We start from the raw sequence: 15887 nt of genomic DNA on the forward strand, positions 1-15887 counted from the left end.
CTTGCCGTATGTTCTGCACGATGCATGCATGTTGATTCGAACAAGATCATTGCAGCTGCTTTGCCGAGCATACAAGCTCCAATATGCATCCACTATCGCGAGATGCGGCCAAGGGGTGGCCATGCATAGTAGTAGCTCTCCACAACGACAACCAGAGAACCCACAACGACCCCGTGTTTGACATTGATGAGTTGAGCTGAAATGCATATTCAACTTGAGAGCATGAAGATTGTCAATCGTTCCACATGACGGGAGCAAGATGCTGCTTCTAGAACGCAAGTGAAGGTGACACGTTCGGGACGAAATGGCCAGAGCCGACGCTTTGACACAATCAATGCTGCGGCAGTGGCACAAGCAGCAGCAGCATGCTTTTCGAGGCATTCCATATGCTACAAGCCGCTACGTGAATATTAAGGTCCAAGGATGGCTCTCCTCTTTGCTCCGTTCGTGCGTCCGAAAGCACCAACCAGTGTATGGCTAGTTGCGGTGGGTTCTGGACTTTGGGCTTTGCAGAAAAAGAGCATGAATGGAGGTGTGAAGAAGCGACGGTCGAAAGGTGGTCCAGCCCCATAATAGCTCGAACTTTTGTATGAGGCATTTTCGAGAAGCCAATAGCAGTCGAGGCAAACGTGCAGGGCTAATGCACCGCTCTCGAAAGCAACTTCAGTCTTCCCCCACGCTTTGACCGCGGAATTATGAACCACGATTATGTGTGATAATATTATTTCACCTCCCGGAGGTGTTATTGATTCCTTGACCAACAGCCTCGACGGTCAGGTTTTACGAGTCATGCTGCAGTCAGATGCAGCGAGTGGCACTTCGTAATTGAGGTGCTCAACCAGGGCGAGCACTCCCGCGTCCTGGCGCAGCTGATTCACGGCTCAGTGGCGGACAAGGTGCATACCAGAGTACAGCGGCGGTTGGCCATTTTGGGAATGAGGACTTGCCACATTCAGCAACATGAGCAGACATTTCGTGGACCAACAAGCTCCGTAAAGCCAGGCAAAAGGTCACTGCACGCTGTCTCTGCAGGGGACTGGCAAAGAAGCACTGGCGTTTCTGCGCTCTGACCATGGATGCTACCATGGAACCGGATTACCCAGAGCACAGACATTATTGCTATCGGTATCCCATATGGCATCTTTTGACGTTACTGAAAGTCATCTTTAAAAGAGTTCCAGGTGACACTTTCGCTCACAGCTCCCATAGCGGAGAGACTTAGGACTTCGTTTCAGGGTTGACAGCGAGCCGAGTGCCCTCGGTTGACCATCTGATCTCGTTGCACCTCACATGACAGCTCCTGTGCCCTCACCGCATTTTCTCCTGAGTTTTGGAGACGCGTAGCGACGCGTAGCCTGGAGCATGACAGCTACATAAGATGAAGTCTAAATAAGTCGTAAACGAGGCATCCTTGTGATGTTCATCAAACAGCCAACTATGCGAGTCAATCAGATTGACGGGATCTGAGGTGTCTCCATCGTGTATCAGATGTGCTGATCGTGCAGAAAGTACGACATGCATGTTGGGGTCGTGTATCCCGTATATTAGAGGTAGTTCGGAGCGAGTTGCAAACAACTGTCCCATGTAGCTGTTGCAACCTCTTGACTGTGGCTCAAGCCGATATGGTCTGCCTTCATGTCGGCAACTTGGTAACGAGGTGGTTGATAACGTACCTTCCTGTTGTTTTGGCTGTGGACCACGCACCAATCTCGTCTCGCGGATGCCAAGCCTGTTTTTCCTAGCCGCCAAGTGCAGAACCTCCAGTAAGTTGCAGTGCTGTTGCAGTCTCATATTCAGTGAACCCAACAAAGTCATAGAGCGGGACCCCGCCATGAAAAGCAGACCGTGACTGTAGATTTGGCATGGTTCAAAAAGCTCGGCGCCATGAAATACACTTAGGTATCGAAAGCTTGTGATGACTGAAAGGGTGGTCAAGCCAACAGCCACGTAACGAGGCTGACCCGGAGCCTTGCCCCGAAGGACTTCAACACATGCGGCTTTCGACCTTGTCCTGGTGTGTATATGTCATTCAGTCACGGGACAGATAGGCCGGCAGAAGACCATCAAACATCCTTAAGCAAGTCCACACTTGTGTAGCTCACACTGAATGCTCATCCTGGATCTGGATGATCACGACGTGGCAACCATATCTATCAGCTCAGAAGCGTAGCAAGAAGCACGATACTGCTGGAACGGCGAGATACAGTGATTTTTGTCGACTATTGGCCCTCGATATCATCGAAGACAAAGCATCATGTCATCAGGGATCCCATCGCCGCATCCTCAACTCGAGGTGGATGAGGACCCGACCATCGATCCCGATCTGTATCGGTACATTGTTTCTCTCAACGAATCCCCAAATTGCTACTCCCGGTTCTTCAGCGCGCTGTTGATTCCGCAATCATCTCACGCCGAGTTCTTCTTCGACCTCAAGACGTTCCGCGAACAGCCGGTTATCATCAATGTACTAGAACCAGGAACGAGCGAAGCCTACCGAGATTGTACACGCACATTCATCGCGTCCCGCTTCGCTCATCCTTGGTGCCGCGTCAACAGCGACTTCAAATCCGGTTGGACCCGGGCAAGCTGGGCGGGGGCGACGAAGAAGGTGAGCAAGGAGGACAAGAGGGAGGAGGAGCGGCTGCATCGTCTTCTTGTGCCCATCTGGATCGCATTTCGGAGAAGAATGTTCCCTGCCAAAGAAGTTCTGGACGAGTGGCTTGCAAAGGCCAATGAGCAGCAGAAGCAGAAAATGGCTGAGAGGGAAGCGCGTGAGGTAGACAGAACGGCATCTCGAAACCCTGACGTCGAATCAGGAATTCCTAGCACGGCCAACTACCCTGAGCTTGGGTTCAAGATGGGTGGCCGCGACACATCACCACCGGAGACATCACCTCCTGCATCTCCTTCCGCACCCTCGGCATCAGAGGCAACAACCGTAGCGCGAACGATTGTTGGGCTTGCGTTCGGCGGATACATCACGCGCGACAAGCGTGTGGTAAAGTATCTGAAGAAGAAATATCTCAAATGAGTCTTGGTCATTGTGCAGGACGCTATTTAATCACGATTTGATGCCGTTCTTCGGGCGAGCAGCTTGCAGAGCCTTGGTGGTCCGTGTGCATCGCAGCTCATACCGCCGCATGTTTCCTGGTCGACCTGTCCAAAAGCGACCAGGCTTATCACAAACTGCATTGCTAGTGCTTGACAGATAGCCGGGAGTTGAGAGGTATTCCAGATCTCAGTCTAGATAGTCCTAATATCTGGGCTCATCAGTCAAAAGAAGATTCGATATCCAGTCCACGATTCAGGTGGTCTGAGTTCACATCAGCTTTCCGTCGTTAAATATGGTTTATATGTTTCAAATTCTCAATAGTTCTCGCAATCGGCCACAGGACATGGAAAACAGGGCTTCCCGTTCGCTCAGCCGTACTTAAGCCATGTGCCGGTACGTTAGTAGTTGGGTGGGTGACCACCAGCGAATCCGTACTGTCGATTGTTTTTGTTTTTTTGGGATGAGTCGACATTAAGTCGTCGAAGAGATGAAGTTTTGGAGTTTATGTATTTTTTTTTGGAGTTCAGGCGTCCTCCTGCGGCCACCTGGTTGCAGTTGCCTTGCATACCAGGTATGCACGCAGTTGCCATCACTATCACATTCGGGCGTTCAGACAACCCCGGACCGAGGATCTTGGCTACCTTCGATGTGCGAGCATTAACAACACCACGTGGGCTTACCACCTCAACTTCATTTGTCTGTAGCGGGTAGAAAATATTCGATGCCCGCGGATAGCTCCCAGCGAGCTTATAAAGATGAATCTGAGCACAAACAAGCTCCATGGCTCTTGGCCTTCAGGTAGGAATCACTGCTGAGTTCCATTTGAGAGGTAGGCATACGAGCATCAGAAACTGACCTGGTCATGGTGTCGTCCAAAAGTGTGCTTTTAGTCGCCGGACTCGCCTTCTTCGCAGATCGAGTACATTCGCAAAGCTCGACGTTCACAGCCACGACGATATATTTTCCCCAGGCTGCAACCACATCCGTCTATTCAGCCGAGACGACTCTCCCATATCACAAGAACGCCTCGTACCCTTATCTCGGGCAGGCTCCTACACAAGCTGCTTTCCCCTCGTTGAGCACTCCCACAGGTTCACACTGCGTGGTCACACCACTGGGTTGGGGCCAGGACGACTCGTCCCAGATCCTCGCAGCCGTGGAACAGTGCGGCGTCAACGGCACCATCACACTCCCTGCTCCCTATGTCTACACCGTCTCGCACCGCATGCACATGTACCTTGAGAACGCACGGTTCGAGATTTTCGGTACACTCTCCTTCACGCCAGACTTGGTAGGTGGCGCCTCCCTCCACAAGTCGTGCATCATCTCTGCATTGCCTCTGATCTCGGATGGAAGTTCCTCTCTAACAAATGTACAGACATATTGGATCGACAACTCCTTCCGCGTCGAGTTTCAGAACCAATCCACGGCCTGGATCGTCGAAGGGCAAAACTTCACCATCGACGGCGGCGGCTGGATGCAAGGCGGCGTCGACGGCAACGGGCAAGCATGGATGACCCACGCAGCCGGGTTGAGCAACCAATTTGGCAGACCCATAGTTCTATCCATCTACAATGCGTCCAATGTGGTAATAACGAACTTCTCGATCCGCCAACCGCAGTTCTGGTCGTTCTGGGTGCAGGACTCGTACAATGTCGAGATCTCTAGCGTTTGTATCAATGGCACCAACACCGACCCCTATGGCAATTCATCCAACTTTGAGACCAACATCGACGGGCTGGATTCCTTGCGGGTCGACCACCTGCTCATCAAGGACTGGGTGTTTCATGGCGGCGACGATTGTCTTGCGCCAAAGGGCAACACAACGAACATGCTCATCAGCAATATGACGTGCGTGGGTGGTGGGATCGCTTTCGGGAGTATTGGCCAGTACGTCGATTCACCGGATTACATTTCAAATGTGACAGCGACGAATATCAGCGTGAGCCAGGACGTTAACCCACGCACAGGCGGTGCTGCGGTTGCTGGAGGCGCGTACTTCAAGTCCTGGGTCGGCAAAGAGGAAGGGACGCCGCCTCAGGGTGGCGGTGGTGGGACAGGGCGAGTGTCTAACGTCACGTTTCAGGGTTTGACGACGCATAACACCAGCCAGGCTGTCTTTATCAATAAGTGCTATTACAAGGTTGCTGATCAGGCGAATTACTGTGACACGAGCACGCTTGAGTTCGAGGACTTGAGCTTCTCGGACGTGTCTGGTACGGTGAGTGGGAAGGTAGGAGTCGGGCTGAATTGTTCGGCTGCCGCGCCTTGTGAGAATATCGCGTTCGCCAATGTCCATCTGAGCAACTCGGCTACGAATGCAAGTGCGAGTCTGACCTGTGTCAATGCTAGGAATGTCACGGGGTTGACGTGTAACAGCACGATCACGTCGTAGGATGGAAGGTGCGTTTTCGTCTGAAATGGTAATTGGTCTCGGTCGTTCGATATTTATACATTGAAGGCTGGCGGCCGAGAAATGAATGTATATACAACATATATGACTTGCTTCAGTCCCTGATGCTGATGAGGATTTCTTTGATTCGTGACAACGACCAAGCTTGTCAATGTGAAGGAAACCATCAGACATTGCCCTCCGTGCCTGGGTCCGGAGATGTTGAGACTCATTGACGTTGTTATAATCGTGGAGGTCCTCCATTGCTTCGATGAAATTCTGAGGTTCATGCTATACCCTCTGTTGTTGCTGGACGTTGGCCCGGTGGTAGTCGCGACATGTCTTATAGTCATGAGGCCGCATATCTCTATGCGCGCCTGCTCGTAACAGCCATTTGTCTTCAAGAGAATGATTCAGGGCTTTTCTATAGTCCGAGCTCATGGAGGTGGCGCTCGGTATGTATCAGTACCAGCGAGATGATCCGTGGCGTATTTTACCCAAGCACGATCACTTACAATCCTCACACTCTTTCTGCTCGCTGGCCTTGCCTTCACCAACGGCAATTTGCTGACCGTTGCTGTCACCGTGCATCTTTGCCACGCTTGGATCGCCCGCGCCACTTCCTGCCTGGGCCTCCTTATCCTTCTTCAGTCTCCGATCGATATGGCCCAGATCGCGATCAGGCTCAATGATATTTCGGACACGATTCTTCAGTTCTTTGGTCTCGGGAAATCCGTTTTCGGTTTTGCGGTCCCAGAGCACTGTGTCTGTCACTGAACTGGGTGATTCTGAATCTGGTGCTGTGGGAGCTGCAGCATGTGTCATAGTGACTGTAAAGATCCCGCCCGTTACAGGTATGAGAGCAATCTCCCCAATGCTGGTACCGAACGTTTGGAGAAGTTCTTGGGCAAACTGAGGCGCCAATTGTTAGTGACGATTCTTCCACTACCTCTTACTGAGACTGCGTGTATGTGATCCAAGCCGGGTCCCAATGTTTTACTGGGAAATCGTTCAACAGGCTCAGAATCGAAACAGGATAGTCCTCACGAAAACATGGGGTACTCACGTAAGCTGCTCTCAAGTTCCATTTACATTGCGTGCAGAACTCAATTGCTATGCGCGGAACGCGTACTGTGGATGTTGCGTGAGTAGTCATCGTGGTATGTGTGGATAGAGGGGTCTGCTGTCCAAGGTCAATAACAACCAGGCCAGTTTGAGACAGTATCAAGTTGTGACACTATGTCTGAATCGGGTTGCTTATGGTCGCGATGAGGACGTCAGGGTAGCGTCTGCAAGTCCGTTTGCGACGGATGGCGGCCCAAATTAGTTTTGCTGGTATGTCTGATTTGTCGAAGAAAGAAGAGCTACGTCGTTTGTGACACCCTAGGAATCGAGTGAACGAAGTCCGTATCAAAACTTTGAGGTCATAGCGCGGCCTATGGCGTAGATGTGCAGCTTAAGTAAAGCCACTCGGAGAATTGATGAGCAGAGCCCCAAGTGGACGCCCCCAAGACCCAGGAGGCTGGGCGGCTGGCACAAGCCCAACTTAGGGATCCAGAAAGGATTCACACTGTCAACAGCGTCGAGCCCCCATCAGACGCAAGTCTATGCAAGGTTTGCGGAAAAGATCACCAGTGTCAAGGCAGTTTTTGATCTCGTTACTCGGGTTTTTGTGAAGTCTGCAAGAATGCTTTCCACTGTTCCTGAACACACAGTGCTTAGACTTAAGCGAAGGGCAAAACAAGCTCACTGCATTGTATGCCCGGGATACCCTGGTGGCCTGTAGCAAATGACCTTGGACTACGCTCGAGGCATATCTGTAGGCGGTGCAGGCTTCAAAAATCACATTACGACTCGATAAGAATTGAGGCTGGCCACGGGTAAGTACTAGTAGCAATGAGGAAGACACAGCAACAGCAACAGCAACAGTAACAATGAAGACTTCGTGAATCGATTTTTGATTGCGTATCCTACCCTAGCCTCGACTGAGGGTCCTGTCATTCAAGTTCTGAACAGGAATGAAGTAAAGCTGACTCTGTGAATCGTGTAAACAGCACTGCATAACATACTCCACGCTAGAATTTCGCATGAAGTCCATGGCTAATCTTTATCGAACAATGAACGCCATTTGCGCCGGATGCTTTTTGAATCAAGTTCCGTCCTTCACATCAGATTGCCGATGTTGTGATTGTCCCGTACCACTTGAAACCCATTACATGACTGAACAACACCCATCACTGCCACCGCTTTGTGGGTTGTAGGGATCTTCTTTCCTATCAACATGACCCCATACAGAAGGTACCATGTAGTCTCGTGTCTGATTGCAGTAGTTGATCAAGCTAGATGCCGATTGTCAGTCAAAGCTATCTCAGATCACAGTATTTCAGGAACCCACCTCATCGACGCTTCTGCCACCTTGACACGAGGCCTTTCAAGATCTTCCTTCAGCCGTGAATTGAGCTCCTGAAGCCGCCGGAGCTTAAGATCTGCCATGCTTTGCTTCTTCGTTTTGGCATCTCCGCCATCCCGCACCGCATATGCTGCTGGCATGTTGGATTTTTGCAGTCACGCAGATCGACACGGTCGAAGAGGAAGAAATGGTAGTCGATGCAGCAGGTCGTATCAAAACCGCGATTGTAGTGGTTGGGTGGAGGAAGAGTCCCGACTCGGCGAAGAGGAGGGTGGGGAATGGGGGTCTCCTGCTTTTTGGCAGCGAGGTAGAGGAGGCGCACTTGCTTGGCGATCGAGTACTTGTAGTGGTAGTGTTCTGGCAGAGCGAGCTGGTCAGGATGGATGCCGAGATAGACGAGCTCAATGGTCTCTGGTCAAGGTGATGTGGGTTAGCCAGGAGACAGTGCAGTTTAAATCAAGGGGACTTTCGTACTGCGATCCATTTTGTCAAGAGGTTCCAGATTGGCAAACAAGGCACGCTAACGATATTGGGAAAGCACGTGAGTGACGATGTCGGGAGAAAAAGGCTCCGAGGAAAACTCGCTGTTTTTGTGTCTGTCTTTCGTTTGTCGTTCTGTCATAGCCAAAACTGCGGACACTGCCGCTGCGGTAACAGACCGCCAAGACATATGAAACCAGGCCACAAATCTCAACTTCACAGTTCAACGACACGCCTCAGACAACCTGCGGCCATCATCACAGCATCTCTAGGACAGGCTTATTTCAGGTCTGGAGAGATATCATTGATTTGATCATCTCTGTTACTCTAAGATAGAGTAACCCACCGTCAAGATGCCTCCACCACCGCATATCCGGCCTGAGAATGTGCTCAGAGTAAGGCGAACCCTTCTGCATTCATTGAGTCTGCCTGCGCAAAATGACTGACAAACATGCTGTAGCGAGCACAAGAGCTCATGGCCGTTGACCAAACACAAGCCGCTCTCACTGTCCTTCACGAACATGTCACCTCGAAGCGCTCCCGGAACAGCCCCATCGCCTCCCTTGAGCCGGTTATGCTCCTTTTCGTCGAATTATCCGTCGATCTGCGAAAAGGAAAGTCTGCGAAGGATGGACTCTACCAATACAAGAACATTGCACAAAACACCAACGTCGGGACCATCGAAGTAAGAATTGTGATGAGATGGGTTTTGCGACGTCTAGGCTGACACTATTTGCAGTTGGTTTTGAAAAAGTTCATTGAGCTTGCTGAACAAAAGGTCCAAGAGGCGCAGGCCAAAGCAGATCTGGTACAGTCTTCCTTGGAACAAAAGGACTCGACAAACCTCAACATCGAAGATCTCGAGGCCACCGAGACACCAGAGACTATTCTCCTCGCCACTGTCTCTGGAGAGCAGTCCAAAGACCGGACAGATCGAGCAATCGTTACACCATGGCTCAAATTCTTGTGGGAAACCTACCGTACCGTCCTCGAAATCCTGAAGAACAATGCCAGACTCGAGGTCATGTACCAGAGCACGGCCCACCAAGCCTTCGATTTCTGTCTCAAATACACCCGCAAAACCGAGTTCCGTCGTCTCTGCGAACTTTTGCGCAACCACGTCCAGAATGCGGCGAAATATTCTTCTCAGATGCACGCAATCAACCTCAATGAGCCCGAGACGTTGCAACGCCATCTGGAAACCCGCTTTCGACAACTGAACGTGGCTGACGAACTTGAACTCTGGCAAGAAGCTTTCCGCAGCGTCGAGGACATTCACATGCTCTTGACTCTGTCCAAACGTCCGGCAAAAAATGTCATGATGGCAAACTACTACGAAAAGCTTACCAAGATCTTCCTTGTCAGCGATAACTTCCTCTTCCATGCCGCGGCCTGGAACAAATACTACAATCTCCTCCGTCAATCCGCCACAGCCATGGCCTCTGGGCAAGCAGTCAAGCGTGACAACCCCACCGTCACCGAGGATTCCCTGACAAAGGCCGCTTCATTTGTCTTGCTTTCAGCCCTTGCCATCCCGGTCATCAGCACTTCTCGTTCGCGTGGCGCCCTTGTCGATGTCGACGAGGCTCGCAAGAACAAGAACAACAGACTGACGAACCTCCTGAGCATGCACTTTGCACCCACCAGAGCTGCGCTCTTCAAGGATGCACTGAACAAAGGACTGCTCAAGAGAGTGCGGCCCGAGATCAGAGATCTTTACAACATTCTTGAGGTCGATTTCCATCCTCTTGTGATCTGCAAGAAGATTTCTCCCATTCTCACTCAGATTGGCGCCGATCCTGAGATGGAGAAATATGTCCTGCCGCTACAGCAAGTCATCCTTACTCGCCTGTTCCAGCAACTTTCCCAGGTTTATGAATCCGTAGAATTGAGCTTCGTCACCAAGCTGGCTCAGTTCCCTGCTCCTTTCGAGGCCACCCCTGCCATGATTGAAAAGTTCATCATGAACGGATGCAAGAAGGGCGATCTGTCCATCCGCCTCGACCATGTCTCCGGCATTCTGTCATTCGACTCGGACGTCTTCTCCTCTGCCAAAGCCCTCCACCCAGGCAGCTCTGCAGGTTCCGCAGAGAGTGACAGTGGATCCGTTCAGCGACTCCAAAACACTCCTGCTGAAATTGCTCGCTCACAACTTAGTCGCCTGGCCAAGACTCTGCACATCACTTGCATGTATGTGGATCCCTCATACAATCAAGCGCGTCTTGCCGCACGGGAATCAGCTCTGGCTCGTGCTCAGGCTGGTGCCCAACAAGAACATGAAGAGACGCTTGAGAGACGTGTCGTCATTGAGAAGAAGAAAGAAGAGGCTTCCGAAGCACTCTCAAAGAAACAGAGGGAGGAGGAGACTCGTCGTCGTATCCGTGCACAACAACAAATAGAGGCTGAGGCCGCCCGTCTACGGGAAGAAACCAAAGCACGTGAACTCAAACGTGTCAAGGATGAACAAGATCGCATTCGTCGACAAGAAATGGAAAAGCAGCTGCAGGAGCTCAAAGGTGGCATGAAGATTGACCTTGAAGACATCAACGTCGATGAGCTTGACTCCAATGCCATTCGAATGTTGAAGTTGACCCAACTCGAGAAAGACAAGCGCGAAAAGGACGAGAAGATCCGTGTGACGGCTAAGCGAATCGATCATCTCGAACGTGCTTTCCGCCGCGAAGAGCTGAAATACGGAACTACAGACTATGAAAAGCAGCGTGAGGAGGACATCAAAGTCTATGAAGAGACAAAGAAAGAAACCCTGGAGGAAGCTCAACTCAAGCACAAACAAGGTTTGGCCCTCAAGCATCGTCTTAGCAGGCTTGTCAAGCAATATGATAGCTTCAAGGGGAAGATCAACGAACAACGCTCGGCGGAGTTTGAGAGACTTCGCAAGAAGGCTGAACGCGAGTTCGAAGAGGAGAAGCGCAAACGTATCAAGGCATACCAAGAGGAGAAAATCCGACAGCAAGAAGCTCAAGAAGCTGAAGAGCGTCGTATCCAAGAGGAAGAGGAGGCCCGAGCGCGTGAAGAAGAGGAGAGAGCAAAGGCCGAAGAAGAGAAGAAGAGAGTTACTGCCGAGAGACAGGCCAGACTTGCTGCTGAACGTGCCGAACGTGATGAAGCTGCCCACAAGCAAATGCAACGAGAGGAAGAAGCCGCGGCCAGGAGAGCCCAGCGAAAAGGAGCCGGTCCAGAGCCATTCTCCCGACCAAAAGAAGCAGCTCCTCTGGAAACACCGACCGAATCGCAAGACGGCCCACGCACTGCTCCACGTCTCGCCTTGGGAGGGAAGCCCAGCTGGCGTGAAAGAGAAGCCGCAAGACAAGCTGCTGGAGCGTCCGGTGAAGCACCCGCTGAAGCACCAGCTCCTGCCCAAGAAGCTGCTCCGGCACCAGCGCCTACCCGTAGCGGTTACGTGCCTCCTCACCTTCGTCAAGCTGGTGGCGCACCTCCTCGTGGAGATGGCCCGCCGCCAGCTCGGGACTTCCCTCCTCGGGACCTTCCTATGCGCAACACATCGGGCTCGCCCGCTAATGGCGCTCCTGGCGGCCGGTATGTTCCATCGCACATGAGAGACGGTGGTCGCACTCTGTCGAGAGAAGACGCTGGATCACCTGCTCACGGTAGTGGCGACGATTCGCCCGCGCCCACACCTCTTCGGAAGCCTGCGGCCGGAGGATCGACAGGAGGAAGATACGTCCCTCCCAGTATGCGCAATCGTCAAGGGTAAGCTGGTGAGGGACAGACACTCGTTGTTTCTTAAAAGGGGTTCATGTGTATTTTAGTCTGGCAATCTTGGTCATACCTTTCGTTCTTACCAGGGATGAGGAGATGGCACGACGGTAGTATGGTGTGGAATGTATGGTAGTGAATGGAAAGGCATTGATCATATTTCTGTTCGTGTGGTATCATGCGTGACCATGAAGGTCAGCCGTATCATTATACAGTAATTTCCAGAACCACTCGCCCAACGCCCGTGTCCTTGGTGTCTAGTAGAACCGTGCTTTTGGCATCACGACTCCTGACCTCACCGAGGAATTCGTCCACACCTCCTCCCACCCCGAAGTAGACTTTCTTCGCCGCGACCCAAGCTTTCGCTCCTCCAGTCGTTTGCCGTCGAAGCAACTGGACCAGCGTATCTGTGAAAACCTGTATGGAAGCAGGCGAGTATATCGTTTCTGATGCGAGGATGAGCGTGTTCACGCTTCTATCAGTCTGTTGGAGCAGCTCGAGGAAAGACTCGCCCCAGCCGCCGGATATGAAGTCGAAGGATAGGTTCCGCGAATGCATATCCTGTATCGCGTCCTGGACGAAGTTGTCTCCCAATTCCTCGATATCGAGGTCCCCTTCCTCGTCTTCGTCGTCGTTATGTGGAGCAGTATGCTGTGATATCTGCTGGAGGTAGTTTAGTAGTATGTTGGGTGCTGTGCACAACCGTAAAACGGCCTCGTTGTAATCGCATAATGTGAATTTGAGGGTGCGGGTATGACGGGATGTCAGGAACGCACGTAGCAATGCGAGACTAGGCACCGCGCTCCCAGCGCCGAGTTCGATGATGTGCCAGTCTTGGCTGAAGTCGAGGTTTGAGACAAGCGAAGCGAGATCAAGGGAGCACTCCCAAGTTTTGAAGCCGCCTTCGTAGATGCCTGAGGTCAGATCGCCGTTCTGTAGGCCTGATAGGAGTGTGTCTGCGTCAGAGTTGGCTGATGGGTCGGCTTCGGCCATGAGTTGTTGTCTGATGTCGAATAAGGAGCGGCGGTGGATGGTGGTTCTCGTGTGTCTGGGCCCGGGATCAGGCAGAGCATCAGGTTTATTGGCTACGCCAGCCCGAGATGGGATTGTGATGGTGTTATATGAGAGTTGAGATGGAAGGGATGATAGCTGGGGATATGTTAGAAGGTGGGTAACGCATGGATATTGTCTTCTTCTTTATTCTTCTTCGGAAGGACGATTGCATGACCGGTGGAGGGTTTTTCTCATGCAAGTCTCTCGCCGTGCACTGAGTGATCCTTTCTTGTACGAGATGGAGAACCTACCAGATGTTCGAAAGAATGCCATTTCGGCGCTATCGTCTCCACAGGTTGGTGGTCTGGGTCGGAGATTTTGTAATTTGAGACTTTTGCTGCTAGCACATCTTGCTCTTGGGTGTCTTCTTCATCTTCGATGTCGTCACCAGTGAAGCCGAAGGCGAAAGACATTGATTCCAGCGAATCTACAACAACTCGCGAAGATTCCAGAAGGACGAAAATAATGATCAATAGAAAAGTGAATTGGCATGATGGGCGGAAGGCTGCAGATGAAAGGGAAGGAATATATCTTGGCATAGCGGAACCATACACCGAACCTCCTTTTCTGCAGATTCATTCTTGTACATCATATCTTCCTTGAATATGCTCCTCCAATGGTAGCCAACTATAACACCGTACGTTGTTTCGCTCCGAATCTTTCGCGCGGTCACCGCCTCCGGACCTTTTCGTCGAAGTTTGCAGAGACCTCCATTCTAATCGAAATAAAAAGTCTCCTCAGGCGTTCTCCCTCTTACATAAAGTGGTTCACTTCCGCGGACATAACTGTCCTCGAATAAGATTCGTGGAGAGGCATCCGGGAAAGGCATCTTCTCCGCCTCTCCAACTTCTTGCTCGATCATGGCCTTCTCGTCTTTGTCAATCTTCTTCAACTCTTCCTCATCTGCGATGCCCCACGAGATGAGATGGGCATGGAAATTGTTGATCGGGTCCTGCATCTTCCGCACCGCCTGTATGTCATCTCGTGTCCGATACGTTGTCCCTGGATCGGATACCGAGTGGCCGAAATATCGGTAGCAAGCGAATTCATACACGAGTGGGCCGTTCTCCAAGACGTATCTTTTGCCATACTTCATCGCCGCCAACACCGCCAGAACATTCATTGCGTCGATCTTGAGGCCGGGGATGTATTGACCGCGCTTGAAGTACTCGACAGAGGCGGATGACCTTGCCGCTGATGTACCCATCCCAAACATGTTATCTGCGATGTGCTGTCAGCAGGCCTTCAGGCATAATCAATTTCCCAACCAAAAACACTCACTTTCACAACCAAAGATGACCGGCAGATTCCACAATTTGGCCATGTTGAACGCCTCAAAGACCTGTCCTTGGTTTGCCGCTCCATCGCCGTACAGGCTGATCGTGACGTCCTTGGTGTTCATATATTGCTGTGCAAAGGCAAGACCTGCGCCGATGGGTACCTGTGCACCCACGATACCGTTGCCGCCATAGAAGTTTTTATAGTACATGTGAACCGAGCCGCCTTTCCCACGAGCAACACCTTCTCGTCGACCCAGAACTTCTCCGACGACTTCTCTTGGTGACGCTCCTCGCATTAAGACATTGCCATGACATCGGTATGCTGTGATGAGTTTGTCGTCCCTCGTTATTCCGTGCTCGATGCCGACGGCCACTGCTTCCTGCCCGATTGAGAGATGACAAAACCCGCGGATCTTGCGCTGCAGGTAGAGACGATTGATGGCCATCTCTAGGTGCCTGAAAGGCTTGTGAGGGTCCTTTCTCTTGTGTGGCTGTCATTGAGCAAGACATACCTGATTCTCCACATATGTCTGTACAGTTCTTTCAATTCCTTCTTCGTGGTCTCCAGCGAGAGCGGGGGCGACTCCATCTTGTAAGGCTCGAAGCTCTTCTCTCCGAGAGGGACTTCGAAGTGCTCGTCATCGTTCTGGAGCTCCAGTGTCAGCGAGAGTCCGCCACAAGGGAGTCGTTCGTGTTCCTACGCTAGGAACGGTTGGAGCGTCCACCGTAAACGACCTTTGGTTGACGACTTGGTGGCATCGAAGCGCAAGTGGCGCGCAAACCACTCTAGGCCTGAATGTCTTTAGGAGATGCATGCGGAGAGACTGTACTCGACATCTGCAAGGCTCCAGGAGTTAAGAGGAGTGGTTTTGCTCGAACGCAATATCGCGACCCGCCCGGTGCCTGGCCGGGAGCCTGACCATGAAGAAGCATTTTAGGACCTACGCAGTTGTGTTTTGCTTTCCCCTGGACATCAGGAAGACGGGTCTGACCGTCGTTCAATGCTGTCGATCCGGGGACCATCCACGCTCTCCGGAGAGCTTAGAGCGAGAACAAGCACTCGCGTACCGTGACGAGCAAATCATGTCTGCCAGATCTCCTGGAGATCGCAGACCAGGAGACATATCTCGGTCACTTTCGCATAGATGCGGTTGTCTTAGGCTCAGCATATGACACTTGATTCGTTGCGGAAGGACTTCAACTGGGTGCTTCACGGCCCGAGGACGTTTTGGGTCGGAGAACTCGCGACAGACCATTTTATATTAGCATCTCCGAAGCCGGGCTCCGGGCAAATTTAGCCGGGTGCCGGGAGGTGTGCAGCCGTGTCTTTTCAATTCAAAGCCTTTTGGCCTTCAACGGTGATAGCCTAGGGGTGTCCAGGATTTCGAGGGCATCACCGAGTCGCCGGAAGACGACACTTTCGGCCTTGTTACCCCGACCAATTCCACATTAGGTGAGTTCATATATGTCGAGCCTGGGAGA

At 51.8% G+C, this 15887-nt stretch overlaps 7 protein-coding genes across 7 annotated transcripts; 3 read left to right on the forward strand and 4 right to left on the reverse strand.

Moving 5' to 3' along the window:
• Window positions 1-1942: 1942 nt before the first annotated feature.
• Window positions 1943-3360, forward strand: EDD37DRAFT_272235 (uncharacterized protein). The gene has a single exon (XM_062810958.1). The coding sequence runs from the start codon at window positions 2255-2257 to the stop codon at window positions 3029-3031; it is 777 nt and encodes a 258-aa protein (XP_062673568.1). The 5' UTR covers window positions 1943-2254; the 3' UTR covers window positions 3032-3360.
• Window positions 3361-3914: 554 nt separating this feature from the next.
• On the forward strand, window positions 3915-5447 carry EDD37DRAFT_560397 (pectin lyase fold/virulence factor; the record flags this gene model as incomplete). Its single annotated transcript, XM_062813845.1, has 2 exons — window positions 3915-4343; window positions 4431-5447. The coding sequence occupies 2 exons, from the start codon at window positions 3915-3917 to the stop codon at window positions 5445-5447; spliced, it is 1446 nt and encodes a 481-aa protein (XP_062673569.1).
• A 444-nt stretch (window positions 5448-5891) lies between these two features.
• Window positions 5892-6777, reverse strand: EDD37DRAFT_272289 (Rdx family-domain-containing protein). The gene is made up of 3 exons (XM_062810959.1): window positions 6683-6777; window positions 6511-6627; window positions 5892-6356 (listed from the first exon to the last, which is right to left on the reverse strand). The coding sequence occupies exons 2-3, from the start codon at window positions 6598-6600 to the stop codon at window positions 5952-5954; spliced, it is 495 nt and encodes a 164-aa protein (XP_062673570.1). The 5' UTR covers window positions 6601-6627; window positions 6683-6777; the 3' UTR covers window positions 5892-5951.
• Window positions 6778-7386: 609 nt separating this feature from the next.
• EDD37DRAFT_623080 (guanine nucleotide-binding protein subunit gamma) lies at window positions 7387-8299 on the reverse strand. Its single transcript, XM_062816092.1, has 2 exons — window positions 7840-8299; window positions 7387-7783 (listed from the first exon to the last, which is right to left on the reverse strand). The coding sequence occupies exons 1-2, from the start codon at window positions 7992-7994 to the stop codon at window positions 7657-7659; spliced, it is 282 nt and encodes a 93-aa protein (XP_062673571.1). The 5' UTR covers window positions 7995-8299; the 3' UTR covers window positions 7387-7656.
• Window positions 8300-8487: 188 nt separating this feature from the next.
• Window positions 8488-12235, forward strand: EDD37DRAFT_623083 (translation initiation factor eIF-3 subunit 10). Its single transcript, XM_062816093.1, has 3 exons — window positions 8488-8729; window positions 8795-9019; window positions 9074-12235. Exons 1-3 carry the CDS (start codon window positions 8688-8690, stop codon window positions 12068-12070), a joined length of 3264 nt encoding a protein of 1087 aa, XP_062673572.1. The 5' UTR covers window positions 8488-8687; the 3' UTR covers window positions 12071-12235.
• Window positions 12236-12279: 44 nt separating this feature from the next.
• Window positions 12280-13538, reverse strand: EDD37DRAFT_647346 (uncharacterized protein; the record flags this gene model as incomplete). The annotated part of the gene is made up of 2 exons (XM_062817856.1): window positions 12280-13221; window positions 13377-13538. The coding sequence occupies 2 exons, from the start codon at window positions 13536-13538 to the stop codon at window positions 12280-12282; spliced, it is 1104 nt and encodes a 367-aa protein (XP_062673573.1).
• A 46-nt stretch (window positions 13539-13584) lies between these two features.
• Window positions 13585-15311, reverse strand: EDD37DRAFT_272767 (pyruvate dehydrogenase E1 component alpha subunit). The gene is made up of 4 exons (XM_062810961.1): window positions 15107-15311; window positions 14918-15051; window positions 14407-14861; window positions 13585-14346 (listed from the first exon to the last, which is right to left on the reverse strand). Exons 1-4 carry the CDS (start codon window positions 15218-15220, stop codon window positions 13841-13843), a joined length of 1209 nt encoding a protein of 402 aa, XP_062673574.1. The 5' UTR covers window positions 15221-15311; the 3' UTR covers window positions 13585-13840.
• Window positions 15312-15887: the final 576 nt, after the last annotated feature.

Source organism: Exophiala viscosa (assembly GCF_022695815.1).
Source record: "Exophiala viscosa unplaced genomic scaffold EDD37scaffold_2, whole genome shotgun sequence".
Classification (NCBI taxonomy): Eukaryota; Fungi; Ascomycota; class Eurotiomycetes; order Chaetothyriales; family Herpotrichiellaceae; genus Exophiala; species Exophiala viscosa.